Source organism: Corythoichthys intestinalis, chromosome 7 (assembly GCF_030265065.1).
Source record: "Corythoichthys intestinalis isolate RoL2023-P3 chromosome 7, ASM3026506v1, whole genome shotgun sequence".
In the NCBI taxonomy this organism is placed as follows: Eukaryota; Metazoa; Chordata; class Actinopteri; order Syngnathiformes; family Syngnathidae; genus Corythoichthys; species Corythoichthys intestinalis.
In genome coordinates, this window is record NC_080401.1 from 17995123 (window position 1) to 18015844 (window position 20722).

At 37.1% G+C, this 20722-nt stretch overlaps 1 protein-coding gene across 1 annotated transcript; it reads left to right on the forward strand.

Annotated features, from left to right (window-relative positions):
• Positions 1–379: 379 nt before the first annotated feature.
• Positions 380–19077, forward strand: ptger3 (prostaglandin E receptor 3 (subtype EP3)). Its single transcript, XM_057842342.1, has 2 exons — positions 380–1298; positions 13559–19077. The coding sequence occupies exons 1-2, from the start codon at positions 444–446 to the stop codon at positions 13889–13891; spliced, it is 1188 nt and encodes a 395-aa protein (XP_057698325.1). The 5' UTR covers positions 380–443; the 3' UTR covers positions 13892–19077.
• The last annotated feature ends 1645 nt before the right edge of the window (positions 19078–20722 follow it).

Consider the following 20722-nt stretch of genomic DNA (forward strand, 5'->3'; position numbering starts at 1 on the left):
ATTTTCATGTCCTAAGAAGAATAAAAACACATCAGAAAAAAATCTTGACCAAGGATGTCATAAATCAGGCTTCAGGGGTTTAGGGCGCTTATCAGATGATATTGTCCACGGTAGACGTCCAATCCATTTTAACTGGGAGGTTGGCAGTGCTCATTGAGATACAAAAAAAAAAGCCACTGCATGGTTGTTATTCAATAACTGGAAATAATGAAACACTGGAAAACGTCATTCTTTTAAACATGAATTTTAAACGGTACTCATGCTTTTGAAGCACTTAACTTTCAGGAGGCGCCAGTCCTCCGCAAGTCCCGCCTCCGGCGGGCAAGAAGAACTGGGGGCGCTTTAACGCACATACTCCTCCGCTCAGAGTGGACCTCCGAAGAGATGCTGCGCACATCTACGGCTTTTTTGATCCGTCTCTGCATCATAACTCTTCCGAAGGGATGACTTCGGACAAGTGTAACTTTCTGGAGGGCTCGCAAAGCAGAATAGGAGCCATGCTGACATCTAATGTTTCCAAGTCAGCGGGGGGAGAAAACGCCACCAGGACTGACGCTGCTTGCAGTTACGTGTCGGTGGTTTTCCCCATCACCATGATGGCTACGGGCATGGTTGGCAACTCTCTGGCTCTCATCCTGGTCTACATCTCCTATAGGAAGAAGGAAAACCGGAGGAAGAAATCCTTCTTGCTTTGCATTGGCTCTCTAGCCCTGACCGACCTGTTTGGCCAGCTCCTAACGAGTCCGATAGTGATCTCGGTTTATCGGTCCGATTTGAGTTGGGAGCGCATCGACTCATCGGGCAACTTGTGCGCCTTCTTCGGCGTGTGCATGACCACTTTCGGCCTGTGCGCGCTTTTCATGGCCAGTGTCATGGCCATCGAGAGGGCCACAGCTATCACCAACCCGCACTGGTACTCCAACCACATGAAGACCAGCGTGACCAAGCAGACTTTGGTGGTCATCTGGTGCTTAGTGTTGCTTTTCGCCCTCCTGCCAGTCGCGGGAGTCGGGAAGTACACGCGCCAGTGGCCAGGAACGTGGTGCTTTATCAGCACCGGGGACAGAGAAGTACCAGGCAACATCTTTTTCTCCTTCACTTTTGCCTTACTGGGGATTTTCTCACTACTTGTCACTGTGTCCTGCAACGTGGTGACCATTCGCGGCCTGATTATTCGCTGTAAAACCAAGTCTGGTACCTCACAGGCCTCCAAACATTGGGAAAGACTGACTACGGAGACGGTCATTCAACTCATGGGGATTATGTGCGTCCTGCTTGTGTGCTGGTCTCCTCTACTGGTATGTTTTCATCACTACATCCTTTGCAGGATTAACGTCCATGTGTTAAAACCATCCTTCCTAACTTTTATTAAGCCAATGCATATAGCTCTGAGCCGTGCAGAGACCTGTGGAGGGGCAGGTGCTCATATATCAAAAGGGGCACATGAATAAGAATTTAAAACACTTTCCAACAACATAACTTTCAGTTTAACCAGATTTACAGTATAATTGGCTGTGACTGCAACATTAATTGGGAGGGGGTAATAGTGAATAGAAATCAACACTGTCATCAACACTTTCTGGCTGTGACTCAGTCTTTGCCTCTTTTGTTCCTTCAACCTCTATATAAAAACTTCCTTCCTCAACTTGTTGTTCATCTGAGAACAAACCACATCAGATGTTCACTGAGCCCCCATCAGCAGAGTTTTTTCAAAACTATTATTTCATTAGTGTCCATATTTGACAACTCTAGCACCTTATAATCAATAATGACGTAAAATGTTGTAGAACAATAATATTGTAATCGTGTTTATTATTGTTGCATTTTATACCTTAATATCCTTGCAAACAGTGTTATTCTTACGAATTGTGCTCTTCACCCAGCTGATGAGGGATCCACTACTTTTAGCAGCCTCATCAAGCCCTTTTTTTTTTTTTTTTAGTCCCGCAACCTCCTTTCCTTATGAGGCATGTCTACATAATGATCTGAAATTTTTAAACATCAGATTCCCCGGTAGCTTTTATTTTCAAAGCTTTCTTAATGTCTTTCTCAATAACATTGTAAAGAGAGAGGAGACAGAACACTTAACAAGAGTGACGACCGGGGAACAAAATAAAAATATAAATTTTACCACAAAATACATAGAAATTGAATGACCAAATTATCACATTAAGATTCATAGCTCGAAATAACCATGGGGCGATCGGTAATTATTAAAGAAGAAAACTATCAGAGAAAATTACGTATTATTAATTATATTTTTAAAATCCCCACAATAAACTTGGTGTAAGAATTTTCACTATTTGCTCGAACATGGTTTAATAGGGTAAGACCGTTTGTTTTCAACCACCAGACTCCCCACCACACACCCAGATCACAGAGGAACATATATATAAATATGTTGTTTTAATATATGTATATATATTTTTTAAAGGTGTTTTCAGTGTTAAAGTACTCGGTGGCGTGCCTGCAGAGTTGACCAGCACACACATACGCACCAAAAAAAGAAAACAAAAAAAGCCCAGTCGAAAGGGGCACTTTGGGCATGTAAGCCCCCCCCCCCACGAGCCGGATATAGCTACATAAATTTAAATGTTTGCATGCCTGTTCATATACCAGGTTGTTTACGTGCAACTCATTGAAATATAAGACATCTAGGAATGCAGCTGTGTTAGAATTAACTCTTCCTTGCACAAATTGAGGATTTTTTGGGATCGTTATTTCCTTTAATGTTTTTATTACAATATATTAATGTATGATTGGGGTCTCAAACTAGCGGCCCACAGTACAATATTTTGCGGCCTCCATTTGACATCCAATTGTAGTATTAGTGTTACTCGCACTTATTTTTCAATTGTAATTAATAGATAAGTGTAAATAATTTAAATGAATGAATTAATTAAACTAATAGGTGGAGTTTGACCTTTGGGGCAGGGGGGGCACAACATGTTGATGACCCCGAAACGTAGTGTCAGCAGTAAAATTAACTTACAGGAATAATAAATTGACAATGAGCGTTTTTTGTTTCCCATCATTCTTGAGGGGAATTCTATATCAGGCTGCTTAGGCAATACTTTTCGCCAAGATCGTCATCCATTGAATATGGTACGCCCACTGGTGTCGTGCCAATGTAGTTACCCCAGTCAAAAATTGTATCCCCTGGGCGGAGCCATATGGAGGTAAATTTGTGTCCTTATTATTCAATTTTAAAAAAAGTTGCTTCAATAAAAAAAAAAAAAAACTTCCTTCAATCAAAATACATATTTTCAATCCTAAAAAAGCCGCTTCAAAAAAAAAAGGTGTTTGAAAGCACAAATAAATTTGAAACTAAAAAAAATGCATGTAAAAGCTATTTTTCTTCACATTTTTTTTTCGAATGGAGTTTTTTTTTTTTTTTTTTTTTTTTAATTTATTTATTTATTTTTTTTAATTATTATTTTATTAAGCAACTTTTTGGATTGAAGTAATGTAGATTTGTGTTTGGGCCACATTTTGGTAAGGACATTTTTGTCTTTATTATTCAATCAAAAATAAGTTGCGTCAAAAAATATATATTTTCAAAAAGAAAAATCACTTCAATCAAAAAAAAAAAAAAAAATTCAATCATAGAAAACGTTTTTGAATGCGAAAAAATATTTGAGATTGAAAAATTTGCATTGAAACACTTAATTTTTCTTTTTTTTTTCGTTGATTGAACCAATCCTTTTTGTGTTTTGGCCACATTATGGGTAGGACATTTGTGTCTAAATCATTCAATCCCCCAAAAAGTTGCTTCCATCAAAAAAAAATATTTTCAATCAAAGAAAAAAATCATTTGAAAAATAGAATTGCCCTCCCCTAATGTTTTTATTTTTTTGAAAATTATAATCAAAGCAAATGATCGTCAAAGGTGCTAGTCACATGATCTGTTCGATTTTTTTTTTACCCATTATAAAGATTTTTTAAAAAATTTCATTCATTTTTGTTGCAGTTTTATTGCTTTACAACTTTTATATATGTAGGAAAGTCAATTTCATGCAATGACACTTTTCGGCCACCGGGGCCCCCCCCCCCCCCCCTTAAAATCCGCTGATGATTAAGGACAAAAGGACAAAATTGTCCTTATGCATGTGTGATACATCATTGGAAAGCTTAAAATCTCCATTTTGGGGGGGGGGGGTTGGAACGGGAGGGCATTTAAAAACAAAAACAAAAATTTAAGCCCCTAAATCGAGGTGACAGAATGAGAGAGCATAAATAAAGACAACATGATTTTAACAAGATATTATCGCGTACTTACCTTGCTTCGATCCAAAAACTGTGTTGCATGTCTCACCGAGTGTCAAGACACAGCTGTGAATGGCCACAGCCGGACTTTGGGGGATTTTATGGGTGAAACATGGTAATATAACAAGGGTTGCAATGCAGAAATCGCAGATGTCAAGGAATGGTTGAGATTTTCTTTTTCAAATATTTACCCTTTTAAAAATTTTTTTATATTATGTATCATCTAAAATATCAGGGGAAATGCGAGAGTAAAAAAAAAAAAAAAAAAAAAAATATATATATATATATATATATATATATATATATATATATATATATATATATATATATATATATATATATATATATATATACAATTAAGTGATAGTTATGAAGTAGATATCCGTGACCTATTTACAGACTGTTTTTTTTTTCATTGTGACGTAAATTGTTTAAAAGTATAAAATATGTGAGTTAATAATTTTATAAAGTCTTTTTTTTTTTTAACTAATTATTAGACATCAATTAATGATTCTTAGCTGAAAATTATAGACATTTCGAATGAAAAATATAATTACTAACCTTCTTTTTATGGTCGGTTTGCAACAAAAGCGATTGCGCGGCGTCTGTAAACGGGGGTCTCTAGGGTAAAACGGGCAAATTAAAAATAGTTCTGGGGCTTAATGCGCCATGAAACTGCTATGGCAGCATATAAACATATTGTTCTATTAACCACAACAGTTCTTTTGGCTTAAAATAAGCAGTTTATTTTAAAGAGCTAGGGGTGCAAGAGCAGAAATTGCTTTTTCAGCCTTGTCTGTGTTTTCTGCCATATACATAGTTCCAAATAAAATTTGATGAATAAGATAAAAGTTGAAATAATTGACTGAAACAAATTGTGATTAAAAAAATGAAGAAAGACATGTAACTCGTGTGTATTTTGCGCTGGGAATTTTCGTTATTTATTTTTGTTTTCTGACCTCACATAGCTTAACTCTTTGGTTGTCATTGACGGCAATACACGTCCAATCCATTTTAACTGGAAGGGTTGGAAGCAATCAAGTGATCTCTTTGCCCCTCTCAGTTGAAATGGATTGGACGTCTACTGCCGTTAAAAGGTGTTTTCAATATCAATTTCCCTCATTTACTAACTACCACAACACATACTCTAAAAACTGGCCTGGCAGCGAACGAGGTAAGACAGTGATAACTTTTGAAAAGATGCCCACTGTAGTGACCACTGCTCCTGAAAGGGTTAACCAAGCAAAGTCGTTGTAAATGAGAGTCATCACACAACTTTTATCTTTAAAGTATGTGAAATTCAGCCTTGGAGCTTCTACAGCAGATGGAACCCATTATCTAAAGGTATCAGTCAGGTGAAGGGCACAGAATAATTTCAAGGGCATTAGTGAATTAAGACAGTCATTATCATTTGGAGAACATGTGGAACAACTCTGATATTATAACAAGAACTGGAAGAGCCTTTAAAATGGATAAAAATATGAGAAGAAAATTGTTCAGGAAGGCTGCCAAGAGGCCAACAGCAGCACTGAAGGAGCTACAGAAATCTCTGGCAAGTACCTTTCCTCTCTTTACATATGGGGAACCAAGGAAGTATAGGGGGTGAAGCGCTGACATATTTGACATCTCCTCTCTGAATGGGAAACTATGTTATGGTCTCATAAAACCAAGGTTGAACTTTTGGGCCATAATTTCACAAGGTACTGTGCTTTACACAAATACTGTATAAGACTTCACAAAACCAATATAACAAAATAACGACAGTAGAATTTGGTGGTGGCAGTGCTTTGAGGCTTTCTTGGTCCATCTGGAACTTCCCCTTAGTCAAGGTGGAGGCGCTTCCAAATTCCAGTCAGTCAAAGCAAAACAAATGTTTGAAAAAGCCTACCAAAACTGTTTCCTTTTCTAACTCACAACTAGCCTGCATTTGAATGTGATTGGTTCATATTCATCTGCTCAGTTATCGAAGTTGTTTATTTGTTTTCAAGATGAACAAAGATACATTTTTGAAGTAAATAAATATCATTCATAAAATAAAATGAGAAAAGAAATAGGAGACGTTTCTGATATATTTATTTATTTAGGATAATTTACAAAACTTCTCAGCTGGCACGCCAGATTGATTGTTCTAGATTATCCGTTACAAATAAATAACCACATATTAATCTGGGAAACATCCAATCAAAAACTGTTTCAGGGGAAGAACCTTCAGAAAATATCCGGCTGCTGACTGGACAATGACTCTGCTCGTCACAGTTGCGAAAATTTTGATTCCTGTCAAAAAAGCTTTTAGTGATATTCTTTGCTCCTCTTTTAATGAGGAAATTAAGTGTATTTCGGACAAAACTTGGGAAATTGTACTATCTACAAAGAAACCCTTTGCATGCCACCATTGTATTCAAGCAGAAAGCGCTTTCTGGTCACATCTGCAGCTCTGCCTCTTTCCCCTGATTGGCTCACCATCAGAACAAAAGGTGGCCAATCCACATTAAGCATTAGGTATGATGTATTAGTTCGCGGAACAACAAAAAACTCGTTTCCCCGCCAACAAAAGCTTTTCGTGACATTGTTTCCTCTTCTTTTAATGAGGGAATTAAGTGTATTTCCGACAGAACTTTTCAAACAAAATTTTAACTAAACTTTACAGACAAAAATTTAAACATCTGTAAGAACCGCTTTGCACTTTGACATTGTATTCAACCAGATAGTTGATTCCCGGTCACGCCTGCAGCTCTCGCCTCTTTTTCCTGCTTAGCTCAAACATCAGATGACAGAGAAAGTGGTTGGACATTTAAGGTTTGCAAGATGGTACTGCATGATTAATCAGTGAATCAGGAAGTACTTGTGAGGCTACAAAACATCATTACAGAAAACGGCATGCTGTTGAACTGAGTGACTTTGGATGATATTGTCAGAGAGGTACAACATTATGAAAGTTTACTATTGTGCCTGTAACCTTTATAAGAGTGAGAACTCACTCTGTGCATAAGGAAAGCTGTCTATAATATTATAAAATGACACAGTAGCCCGCAACTCTTTACCATTCAAACTTCAGCTCTCAATCAGGCAGTATCAATCAAAACATTTTTTTTTTCCCATTTTGAAAGAAAACAATTTGACACAACTCTTTTGCATCTCATTAGATTTGTACACATGGTCATAATGTGTTGACCTGTCAAAACACTGCACAATAAAGAAGCCCGACGCATTTCCTCATGAGCCAGCACCTAAAAATATTCATTCTGTGGAAAACTATAAAACAAATCTTGGATGTTAACCCAATATGTATGATTGCATATTTTATAGGGGTGCAACTTACGATTATTTTTATAATCGATTAATCAGATAAATGTCACTTTTCTCAATTACCTTCACAATTTAACTTTTTCAAAGTTTTTTTTAGGCATGTTGCAAGTAACAATGCAGACATAATGGATGACTATTTCCTTCAAAAATAATATTTTATTACAGCTTCCTGACTTAACTGTATTGTAGTCTACAACGGTACTTTTTTTAAGTATATAAAACTTGTTGAAGTTGTGAATAAAGGTTCTGAGTATAACACCTAAAAATAATTCCTCTGTACACAAATCAGACAAAATTCCTGTTCATTAAAAAACAAAAATGTTGTGCAGACGGACATTTTTTTTCTTGTGGGCAAAGGGCTGATATAAATTGTGCCAATGACTCATTTATTTTCTTTAAACAATCTAAACAAAATCGAATAAGGAGGAGGCAGACGGTAATGAATCAGTTTTCTTTTTCAAACAGTTGTTCATAAATTCAATCCAAATCTAATTTCAAAGCACACTCTCTTGTATGACAATTTACAGATTGAATTTGTGTTGAAAGGAGACTGTAAGCTGTTATATGAATGGGTTTATGTGTGTGGTATCTTTAAAAAAAGAAATGAGATAACTTTACTATCTAACAATAACTAAAGTGCTAATATGATTCTCCAAAACACAATACAAACAGACACTTAAGACACTAATTAGCATAATCGCTTACTAGCTTAGCACTTCGTGCTAAGTACGAATGTCTCATCAGCAAAGAATACGCACAATACAATTTGCTTCATTTACTCACCTCTGACAGAGGCACACTGGATGTAAATACACAAAAGACAATCTAACTCTCGACACTTTGGACAGCAACCCCACAGCAGCAGCAGCAGTGAACTCTCTCTCTCTTGTTCTAATCACTGGCACACTCCTCACTTTACACACAATTAAAGGCCAAAACGGGACTGTTCATAGCTGCCATCGAAAATCGATTATCAAATTAGTTGGCAACTAATTTATTAATTGATTTTGATCTATTTGATTGATTAGTTGTTGCAGCCTTAATAGTTTACCTTAATGAAATGAGTTAAGATGTGTGATATTGGACATTGGCTACTACAATCTAATACCTACAGCATGTAGAGAGTCATAAAAATCAAATATAGACACCAAATTGGAAGGTCATCTTAAATCTAGGCACAAGAAATGCTTCCTGGTAATCCATGATGTCATCGCTTTTCTGTCCATCTAGTGAGTAATGATAAAGCTTAAAAGCATAATAAAAAGCATCACAATAAGAAAATGTGTTAATTTCCCCATTATCATTGAACTGAATGCATGCTCAAGTGACTGTACCAGTATATTTACTCATGGTGCCATGAGGTACTACGGTATAAAACTTAACATTCTATTCCCATGTCGTAATCCACAAACAATTTGACAGCCAGATATGGACACACATGCACACAGACACACATCCAGACACACACACACAGATTTGCAGCTGTGGGTCTCTGGAGGTGCTTCATCTTCTTTCAGCAGCACGCTAACAAGAGCAGACGCCGCAATGTTCTGTTTGATCTCACTCGAGCCAAAAAAAGATGTCCATTTCTGTGCTTCAAATAGAACTCTAAAAAGCAATTACTGTACTTCACGGTGTGTACTTTCTAAGATCCTGAAAATGTACTTGTATACATATTCCCAAACCGTGAAGATTGTTGTAAGTTCATCTCTCCTGTGTTTCTTCCCATTGACAGGCTTTGAGCAAATGAATGGTTCAATTCCACCCTCACATTTCCAGCTGAAACCCGGCCCCTGCCATCCATTAAGGGCCAATTCACTTAGCACAGTTCTGTTTCAGGGGTCTGCTCCGTGTGTTATGAGAGCATGCATTGTCGGTATCGTGTAATTTTTCGACCAAGAACGTTTTTTTAAATGCGAATGTCTGTGGTACCAGTGTGAGTAAAGCGGGGTCGTTGTTCTGTGACATTGTTGTCTATGGCAGAAGCATAAGTCACATCAATAGAAGAAGCAAAATCGATTAGGTATTATAGTACCGTAATTCAAAAGCATTTTGGCAAACGGGAACTATGCTAATTTAGGGGGATGTTTAGCGTACGCTTTTCCTAAATGTCAAGGAATAAAAAAACAAATGAGGTAATGCAGCACAGCATTACATCATACTCTACCGACCAAAAGGATTGGAAGTGTGAGGCTGGTTCCTTTGTCTTGCTGGATGCTGAAAACATGTGGTGCTTTTGTCAATTAATAAATATTTGTCAAAAGATGACATTTCAGGTATTTACAACTCGATCTGGTTCCCAACCTACAGTAGAAGATATTTTCCATTCTAGCGTAGTTTCATATGTTTATTTAAAATAATATTGGGGCAGAAAAATGAAAGAGTAGACTAAATACAGTATTTAGCTGCAGTTCCTTCAGAGCACAAACATCAAGGCTGTTAACCCCTGATATCACCTAAACTTTCAAAAGCATTCTCCTTTTATAAACTTTTTCCAGGCTTTTTCAACAGTTTATTTAAACTGTTTGTTTGTTTGTTTTGGCTTTTCGATCTCCCCATTGGAAGGGAAAGCACGTGCTCAATTGGGTTTAAATTTGCATGTCCAAAACATTCAATTTCTTTCTCATGGTGATCTCATTTGTTGGTTTGATAGCATGTTTTGGGTCATTATATACGATGAAGGATCTACCAAACAGACCAGACATGTCCAAAGTCCGGCCCGGGGGCCAAATGCGGCCCTCGGTCAAATTTCATCCGGCCCCCAGCCTCTGTCATAATAATCATTAACATCTGGCCCGCATAGACTTAATAAATTGGTCAGCAGTACTGCTACCAGCATATGAAGTAGCTTACACACTAAATGCTGCTCCTCATTTACCCACTAAAAGGAAGCAGCACTCTAAGCAACATTACCCCGTGTGACCCTTTACTCCCAATTTTCTAAAATGGCAACAATCAACAAAAACTGTTGACTGCGACGGCCGACGCTTTAGGGATAGGTGGAAATTGGACTATTTCTTCACTAAAATACGCAACAGCTGTGTCTGCCTCATTTGCAAAGAGACAGTGCGCTGTTTTTATATAGTTCAATGTTAGGCGATATTACCAGAGGCGATATTACCAAACAAGACACGCTGACAACATGTACGAAAAGATTACAAGGAAGAAGCGAGAAATTGAAGCAACTTGAAGCTTGTTTAATTTTACAGCAGTATTATTACATATAACACCAGTATTTCGCAAGAGCCCGAGAGTCGAAAGAGAACGCCACAAAGGCTAGTTGCGAGATTTGTTGAAATTATTAATTTTAAAAAATTAGGACTGCAGCTATTGATTATTTTAGTAGTCGATTAATCGATGAATTAGTTAGTTCGAATAATCGAGTAATCGGATGAGGAACATGAAAAATTAAAATACCTGAGCTGAGTCTCAAACGGTATAAAAAATAAATAAGGATTGACAAAAGAACAATGGCTAATTTACATAGCAAATGTCTGCTAGCTTAAATGCTATAAAACACTAACGCTTATTTTTTTTTTTTTTTAAATGCTCTTGACAAATGGTCCAGACACACATTCCCACAAAAAAAATGCTAAATATACCAATAAACTAAATTACGAATCCTTTAAAAAAAACAACAAATTAGCTCAAACAAAAACTTGGCTTATGTTGGTTTTAACATGGAGCAGCTGAATTCAGCCATGTGAAATGAGGCAGACTAGAGGGCAGTGTATCACTATAATTAAACGAATACTCGAAGCAGCAAAATTCAATTTTTTTTCCTTTAATCGAATACTGGAGTTAATCGATTCATCGTTTCAGCACAAAAAAAAAATAATGAAGCAAATCTGACAAACAGAATGGCTTGCTAACATTTCCTTAAATATATTGTTCTACGTAAAGGACGTCAGCCAAGGTCGGCCCTCCACATTTTTACCACACCAAATCTGGCCCCCTTTGCAAAAAGTTTGGACACCCCTGAAATAGACGGACACAATATTTCTGTAGACTTCTAAATTGTCACGTTACATCACTGAAGATTAACGAGGCTGTTCCAGAAGAAGCACTGCAATCTCAAGCCATTACATTGCCTCCTTGGAGTTTCACAAATGAGATTAATCTTGTACTTAATCTTCGTTTTATCAATCAATGAACTTTTCTTCCAGCATTTTCGAACCTGCTGGGGATTTGAAGCAAATGCCAGTCCGGTGCCGTAGTAACAAGTTACCTTTTTTTGAGGTTTTGTTCATAATAATAACTATTGTGCTTGCCTTCTGGGGCTTGACACTGGTGTCATTAACATTAGTTTGGTCATTATATTCTTTCTTCCTTGAGCTGTATCTATTCTGTCTATATTCTATTCTATCCATCAATACTAGTATTACACCAATATAATTTTTTGGCCCCGATACTGATACCTGGCTGTGCAGTATTGGCCGATACCACTCCGTTTGAAATATACTGTATATGGCGGAAAACACTCAGGTGAGTTGAAGTTCCGCTCTGAGACCCCCAATTTGGCCAAATTTCAAAACTGTCCTATAGGCATGTGTGATACATTATTGGAAAGCTTAAAATCTCATTTTTTCTGGGAGAAGAAACGTTTTGAACAGGAGGGCATTTAAAAAAAATAAATAAATAAACAGCAAAACCCTAACTGGAGGCGAGGGCACGCGAGAGCATAATTAGAGGCGCCATGATTTTAACGAGATAGTATCGCGTACTTACCTTGTTGCGATCCAAAAACTCCATGTAGCATGTATCATCGAGTGTCAAGACACAGATGTGAATGGCCACAGCCGGATTTTGGGGGGATTTTATGGGTGAAACATGGTAGTATAATAATGGTCGCGATGCAGAAATCACATACATCAAGGAGTGGTCGGGATGTTCTCTTTTATATATTAACCCTTTTAAACTTTTTTTTTTTTCTTCAATTTTTCTATGTTTGGATCGATTATATATCATCTAACATATCGGGGAAAATGCAACAGTAACAAAAAAAAAAAAAAATACAATTAAGCGATAGTTATGAGGTAAATATCCGTGACTTATTTACAGACACCATTTTTTTCATTGTGACGTAATTCGTTTAAACGTTTAAAATATAATATAATAAAAAAAGTCTTTTTTTTTTTTTTTAAACGATATATTAGACATCGATTAATGATTCTAAGCTAAAAATGACAGACATTTTGAATTATAAATATAATTACTTACCTTGTTTTTATGGCTGGGTTGAAACAAAAGCGGCTGGGCAACGTCTGTAAACGGGGGTTTCCAGGGTAAGACGGACAAATTAAAAATAGTTCCGGGGCTTAATACACCATGAATCTGCTATGACAGCATATAAACATATTGTTCCATCAAACACAACAGTTATTTTGGTTTGAAATACAGAAGTTTATTTTAAAGAGGGGTGCAAGAGCAGAAACTGCTTTTTCAGTCTTGTCTGTGTTTTCCGCCATATACTGTTTATATGAAGAGCTACATACTTGGATGTGAAATCATTGCTATCATGGCTTTGTCAGGTTGCTGCTTACCTTTGTGAAACAGGAAAAAGACTAATACAAAGTGAATCCAGTACAACTTTTTATTGCATACCTGGTATGGGTGACAAATAATATTAATAATTTAATGTGATTTAAGATGTGATGAGTTGTGATGTAATGAGAGTGAAGTTGGGTCGCACATGGCCTTTGTTTACATTTAGCTGGTACAGACGATATGCCTTGTGAACACAAACGCCCCAAACAGAAAGGAAGACAGCTGTATCGATTTAGCCCCTGAATCGGAACAAAACAAATGGACCACATTAGTGTTAGTTATGTACAGTATGTACAAGATCATTAGTCTAAACAGTTTTGTTTTAGATTTTCATTGAAGATTACTGAGACATAATATTTTAGAGTGTTTTATCGTGAATATTACCCTGGTGGAAGATATTTTGTTGGTGAATGGACTGAATGACTGTCTACCTCCTCAGGTGCTGATGTTGAAGATGATCTCCACGCAGGTGTCCTCCCATGAATGCAATTCGTCAGAAGAGAGCTCCCAGCCCTACTCGGTGCGAGACGTCCAATTGGACTGCAACTTCTTCCTGACCGCTATTCGCTTGGCTTCGCTCAATCAGATCCTGGACCCATGGGTTTATTTGCTCCTCAGAGAGATCCTCCTTCGCAAGTTCTGCCTAGTGGCCAACGCTGTATCCAACTGCTCCATAGAGGATCAGAAGGAGACCCAAACAGCTTTGGATGCACTAAATAAGCAGAACCAAGAAAGCCTCCAGAAACCACAAAGTAACAAAGGAGACCTATAATTCGAGAAGGATTTGCTTGTTTTATAACTCATTAATTGGAGCTAAACACAATGGAGAACTTGCATGTGGAGTTTTCTTTTTAGAAGTGAGTTGACATTCATGTCACCCCATTTCATCTCATCTTCTACCGGAGGTTTCCTTGTATTATAACATTCCAAAGAAGCTTAACTCTAAAGTGCAATGATGCATCTTTTTTTTTGTCATCACATTTTTGCACTTAAATGTAAACAGGAATGTAATTTTTTTAGTGAAAACTTTTGCAGAAGAAGATTATTTATTAATGGTGAATATAATGGATAACATAATATTCAATATCACTGAATGGTAGCGGCTACTGTAATGCAAAAAAACTGCTACAGTGTCACAGATGGGTGACTTTAAGTTTCCATCAACAAGTGAACTTATTATTAAGGGTTGAGTTTATTCAAAGTGTACAATATTTGTAAAGTTTGCTCTTTGTGCCAAACAGTTTCTCAGCATGAGGGAAAGGCAGCAGTCATTACTTCATGTGATGTACAGACACCCTTATCTTTCTGATTGTGGTTCAATATCTATTTTATTTATGATATATTATTTTGAAAAAACAGCCTGTTTTGGAATTCCAATGGAACATTGTAAACAAGATACCATAGCTATGCCTTTCTCAGCACATATGCCAACAAGATTGCTTATAATCACCTATCAGTCACGCACATCGTGGTACAATACCGGAGCTATGTCTTTCCTGTATCCATGTAAATTTAGCATTTACATGCTCATCAACCAAATCAAGAATATTTCTTAGTTTTACATGAAATAAAACAAATTATATGATAAAACAATGGATGTGCAATGAGTTTGACACATGGCCTCTTAATTTTTAAATGTGAGAAAATATGGTAGATTAATATAAAATCCCCACAGAAGTTGATAGTTATGAATAATCCAGTAATTTGAAGTGCTGCTTTCAATTGCAAGCTCAGATGTAATTAAACACCTCCACAACCTGTTTAACATTTACATTTAAAATAATTTTTACTTATTGGTTTGACTCAATCAGTCCCAAGGTGAATCTGAGCCATGTTTTCTCATTTTAATTCACCCACGCAAACTGTAGGAGTAGACTATTAAATGTTTTTTTGTGCCTGAAAAACGGAAAATGCCTGCTGTATGTTTATCTTTTGTCCAAGATACACAATAAATGATAAAATAATAAATACAATTTGTTTAACCGCCCCCCCAATCAACCAAAAACCTAAACATGAATGCATATTTTCTTTGTTTTTTTCTGCAGATGAAAAAATATTTTTTAGTTTGTTTGCCTGGGGAAACAAATGTGTGTTTTAGCTTTTGGATCGACCACATTTAATATTTCTCTCTCCTCTTTATTCACAAACATGATTATTTTGGTTCTTTGGAGCAAAAGTACTTGCATTATTGAACTGCCTTGATTTTTAAATGAAAATGAATGATTGTGTCCTTGGAATAGTAAACCACTATTGACTTTGAAGAAGGGTTTTTAATTGGACAGCAAAGTAATGCTTACTGGAATGCCTGAAAGGAAAAATAAACTGAACGTGTGTGAGTGACCTGAGTAAAAAGAAGATACAGTGGTATGAAAAAGTATCTGAACTTTTGAATTTCTCATATTTTCTGCATAAAATTACCATCAAATGTGATCTTTGTCAAAACCACACAGATGAAAAAACTGTCAGCTTTAACGACCGCCACCCAAACATTTATAGGTTTTTGTATTTTTATGAGGATAGTATACAAACAATGACAGAAGGGGGAAAAATAAGTAAGTGAACCATGACATTTAATATTTTGTGCCCCCGACCCCTTTGGGAGCAATAACTTCAACCAGATTCTTCCTGCAGCTGCAGATCAATCTGGCACATCAATCAGGCCTAGGGATGGGAATTGATATGATTTCTACGATTCCGATTCCATTATCGATATTGCCTAACGATTCGATTCTTTAACGATTCTCTTATCAATTCTAATTTGGGGAAAAAGAAGAACAAACGTTTTGATTGGCATCGAGTTTGTTTAATCAGAAGTCAAAACCTTACAAACTCACAAAGAGGTCAAAAGAGGCCCAAAGTCTCAATGGTAACTGTGGAAATAAGTGGCAAATACACAACAATGTGTAAAATTTTACTGAAACATTTTTCTAATAGAAATTTAAAAAAAAAAAGGTATATATTGGCTTATAGGTCGTTGTTCTGCCTTTGGCAATATGTGTTAAAGTGTATTATTTACCATTATATTGAAATGCATGGCTTTTAGTTTTTAGTGTGCGTTCACACTCAAGTGGGGGCGCCCTTGCGCTTACTCACGCGAAGAAGAACGCGCTCACGTGAAGAAGAGCGCGCTTACAAGCGAAGAAGAAGTGCAGTTACAAAGCATCCCAGCGAGTTAGTGAGAGAGGGAAACACTGCTACGAGCCTACGTTCTTTGTTAATGGTTTTAAAATATCTACAGAGGCAACTCCTGTATGTATCATTTTTCTGTTGTTGTTGCTGTGTGTTTCCACTCGTGATCGGACACTTAAATCCAGTTGTGTAGTGGTTTGAATGATGTGCTAATGCTAGCGAACGCATGCTAACTTTGTTTTATTACTGTATTAGCAGCTAATCATCGCTGATTTATGTTGATGCGAACCTGTTTGTTATTGGGGACGGAATTGATTTGTTTCATTTCTATTTTTAGTTTCACTCTTCAAGTGATGGTGTCATAACGACGGCTGAATAAAGTCAGCATATTTTACCAACGTCTTCTGCATCGTCATTGGGACTTTAGCTCGCTGTATAGCCAGGACTGAGCCTTAGCGTCTCGGTGAGGACAGTACAGTCGTATTCCCCCCCGACGCAGTTATCTCCACCTTGCAATGACTACAAGTCGCTTTGTTGTAATTTTTCCTCGTGAAGTGAAGACACTCTTTCAAGCGTTTGAACCTATGCGCTGTTATTGTTATGTTTACGGCTGCAATGCTCGTGCTAAACCATCGTAATCTTTCATTTTCACCCTCTTTCCTGGTGAAGTGTAGCTGAACTTTGGAGCGAGTGGTTCTTGGCGCCATGCTAGTTAGATGCGTCTGGACAACAAGACACGTCACGTCACGTGCTGACGCAACACACGTCTTTAGGAATCTTTAAAGGGATCGTTAAGGCTTTTTCATTGTGATGTCGAGGCCTTGAAACACTAGGAACCGGTTCGGAATTGGAATCGAATTTCGATTCCCATCCCTAATCAGGACTAATCTTGGCCCATTCTTCTCTACAAAACTGCTGTAGTTCAGTCAGACTCCTGGGATGTCTGGCATGAATCGCTGTTTTGCCAAAGCATCTCAATCGTGTTAAAGTCTGGACTTTGACTTTGCTACTCCAGAACGTGTATTTTGTTCTTCTGAAACCATTCTGAAGTTTATTTACGTCTGTGTTTTGTATCATTGTCTTGTTGCAGCATCCATCCTCTTTATAGCTTCAACTGTCTGACAGACGGCCTCAGGTTTTCCTACAAATCATCCTGATAAATTTTTGAATTAATTCTTCCATTAATGATTGCAAGTTCTTCAGGCCCTGAGAAAGCAAAAAAGCCCCAAATCATGATGCTCCCTCCACCATGCTTCACGGTGGGGATGAAGTATCGATGTTGGTGAGCTGTTCCATTTTTCCTCCACACATGACGTTGTGTGTTCCTCCCAAACAATTCAACTAAACTTCTGTGGAGTGTCCAGTTGCCTTTGTGCAAACATTAAACAAGCAACAATGTTTTTTTTTAGACAGCAGTGGCTTCCTTTGTGGAGTACTCCCATGAACACTATTCTTGGCCATAGTTTTACATATAGTTGATGTGTGCACAGAGATATTTGACTGTGCCAGTGATTTCTGTAAGTGTTTGGCAGACACTTTAGGGTTCTTTTTTAACTCTATTCTGCGCTGAACTCTTGGCGTCATCTTTGGTGGACGGCCACTCTTTGGGAAAGAAGTAACAGTGCCACACTCACTCCATTTGCAGCTATCTTCTCTGACTGTCGATTGATGAACATCCAGACTTTTAGAGCTGGTTTTGTATCCTTTCCCAGCTTTATACAAATCAACAATCCTTGATCACAAGTCTTCAGACGGCTCTTTTGACCGAGCAATGATGCACATCAGACAATGCTTCTCATCAAGACAATTCTTACCAGGTGTGTGTTTTATAGTGGGCAGGGCAGATTTAAACCACTCATCAGTGATTGGGCACACACCTGACTTAAATTGTTTGGTAAAAATTGCTTTAAATTGCTCTTTAAGTCTCCTTAGGCAGAGGGTTCACTTACTTATTTCCCCCCCTTCTGTCATTGTTTGCATGCTATACTTATTAAAATATGAAAACCTATAAATGTGTGGGTGGTTTTAGTTCAAGCAGACACTGTTTTTACATCTGTGTGATTTTGACAAAGATCAGATCACATTTGATGGTGATTTTATGCAGAATTACTTTTTCATACCACTGTATTCTCTCCAATCATCCAGCTCTTATGGGTTTGCCATCTTATCAGTTTACACACTTTTGAAGGTAATGATGTTTGGCCTCATTAATAGGTCACAAATGTTGTAATTTTTGTTTACACAATTTTTTGTTTTAAGCTTTAATTGGCAGAAGCACTTTCTGCAGAAAATCAAAACTTGAGCTCAATATTTTGATTTAATGATGGTCAATCCATGTTCTTGATGAATGCATACAGATTTGGCTAGCACACACACACACACACACACACACACACTTAAATATTGCAGCTTGCATGTTAATCTTTGAGATGAAACGGTGCCATCGCTTTTACATTCATGAATTTGATGCAGTAAACACATTCCGAGCACATTTGTAAAATATTACATGCATATCATGTAAACTGGACATTTTCTCCAACCAAAAGTAGGGAAATAGAAAAAGAAAGCATTCTTTTTGGATCTGACTTTACTGACCCCTGAGACCCGATTCTCAGATGAGGGCTATTCACATTCATGCTGCAACACTGCTATTAGCATTTTATAAAGAAATGCTCAGTGCTTTTGTGTTCAGTGTAAGAGTACTGTGTAATAGGAATGCTACAGTTTTGCGACCCGTCTTTGAAGTCTGATGCGTACTTATAATTCATTTGCACTTGAAACGTGGCTACTTTATGTGGTGCTGTAATGTTGTGAGTCTATTAAAGAAAAGAAAAACATCATTTTGAGGTGTTTGTTCTTGTTTATTTTATTGACGGATATACTTGTATAACAGGACTTGTATATGCATTCAACAATCCTAACTGATAATACAATAATAATTAATCATCCAGCCTTATTTAATGCAGGGGTCCTCAAATACAAATCTTGAAGGTCCACAATCGTTTTTTTTTTTCATACAAGCATGGGTCCGTTTATCAATGTCGGTCAAGTACAAGGCAGGTCGAAGGTGGTAAAGGTGGTTTTCTTTTGACCAAACAAAAATACAATGCATGTTCTGATTAAATAAAAATAAACTAACAAAACATTTTCTTGACTTAAAATAACGATACCAAAACAAAAACAAAAACAAAAACATGCAAGTACAATGTTTACACATGTACACTAAATAATTGACAAGATCTGTCATTAAGGTGCAAACAATGAATATTGACAGTACATTTTGTAACTGTAAAACACTGCTGGTCAAAAAAGACAACATGTGCAAGTAGTACAGTACATGTTCACACGTACAGAACATAAATGACAAGCTCTATCATTATGGCGCAAACAATAATTATTGACAGTAACTTTAACTGTAAAACACTGCTCAATGAGAGAAATGGCATTTTGGGTTTGAAGCCATTGCTTTGAACTTTGGCACAAATGGCGTGATGGCCATACGGAGACACTGTCTTTAAGCATGTTAAGCACATAGGTTTGGTACTTGCAGGTGTTAAAATGAACGCATATTTGTCAGTCCATTCCTCATTGAAACAGCGATTTTCGTTGTCTACTTTTCTTCTCTTGGTCAACTTTGAGCATGCAATTTTGTTAGATTCGGTCTTCTACAGGTGGCATGTAAACAAACAGATTGCAAAGTGCCGGGTGCGACTCGTGTTTCACACTGCATGCGGTTCGTCCACTCTAGGTAGCAGCACGCAGGCTCTCTCAGCCAATCAGCGCATCGTTGTCATAGACATGACAACAGAAGTGGGAAAATGGAAGATATTTGACTAAAAATTAAACAGAATTTAGCGATAAAATAGTAGCGCATAGCGATAGATCGGTGATTCATACAAATAATATATGGTAAAAAAGTTGGGGGGGGGTTCTTTTTTTTTCTTTTTTTTTCTTTTTTTATATGTGCCGTTTTCTCTGGGTCCGCAGAGAGGTGTGCCGTGGTCCGATCGTGGACAGCGGTCCGCTAATTGAGGACCCCAATTCTAGGGTGTCTAGTAAATTTGAATTAACCACACAAGAGAGGTGACAGCCTAGTTATCATGTCTGCCATCTAAGAAGGTCTGCGTTCATATGTCATCCAGATACTTCCTGTGTGGAGTTGCATGTTCTCCCCATGCTACGTAGATTTGTTTTGAACTATTTGATATTTTTTTTTCTCAACTATTTAGTTTGCCCAGTTATGGTGACATGTGTATTTGCTGCTTTGGTCTGCTTTACCCTACTTGTTCATTTATTGTATGCCTACATTTGTGATTGTTGTTGTCTGTGGACTGACCGGTAGTCTGAAAACAACTTTGCTTTTCGAGGTTTAAAAAAAAAAGTTTGAATATAAAAAAAAATTAAAAAAAACTTTGAATTTAAATAGATAAATAAAATTTGAGTTACAGTGTTCAAAATGGGAAAGGTTTTTTGC

What these genes read in the sequence shown, in the direction of transcription:
- ptger3 (XM_057842342.1), top strand. Translation starts at nt 444, where the DNA reads ATGACTTCGGACAAGTGTAACTTTCTGGAGGGCTCGCAAAGCAGAATA. An exon ending in TGTGCTGGTCTCCTCTACTG is followed by an intron (nt 1,299 to 13,558) that starts GTATGTTTTCAT and finishes CTACCTCCTCAG; the next exon opens with GTGCTGATGTTGAAGATGAT.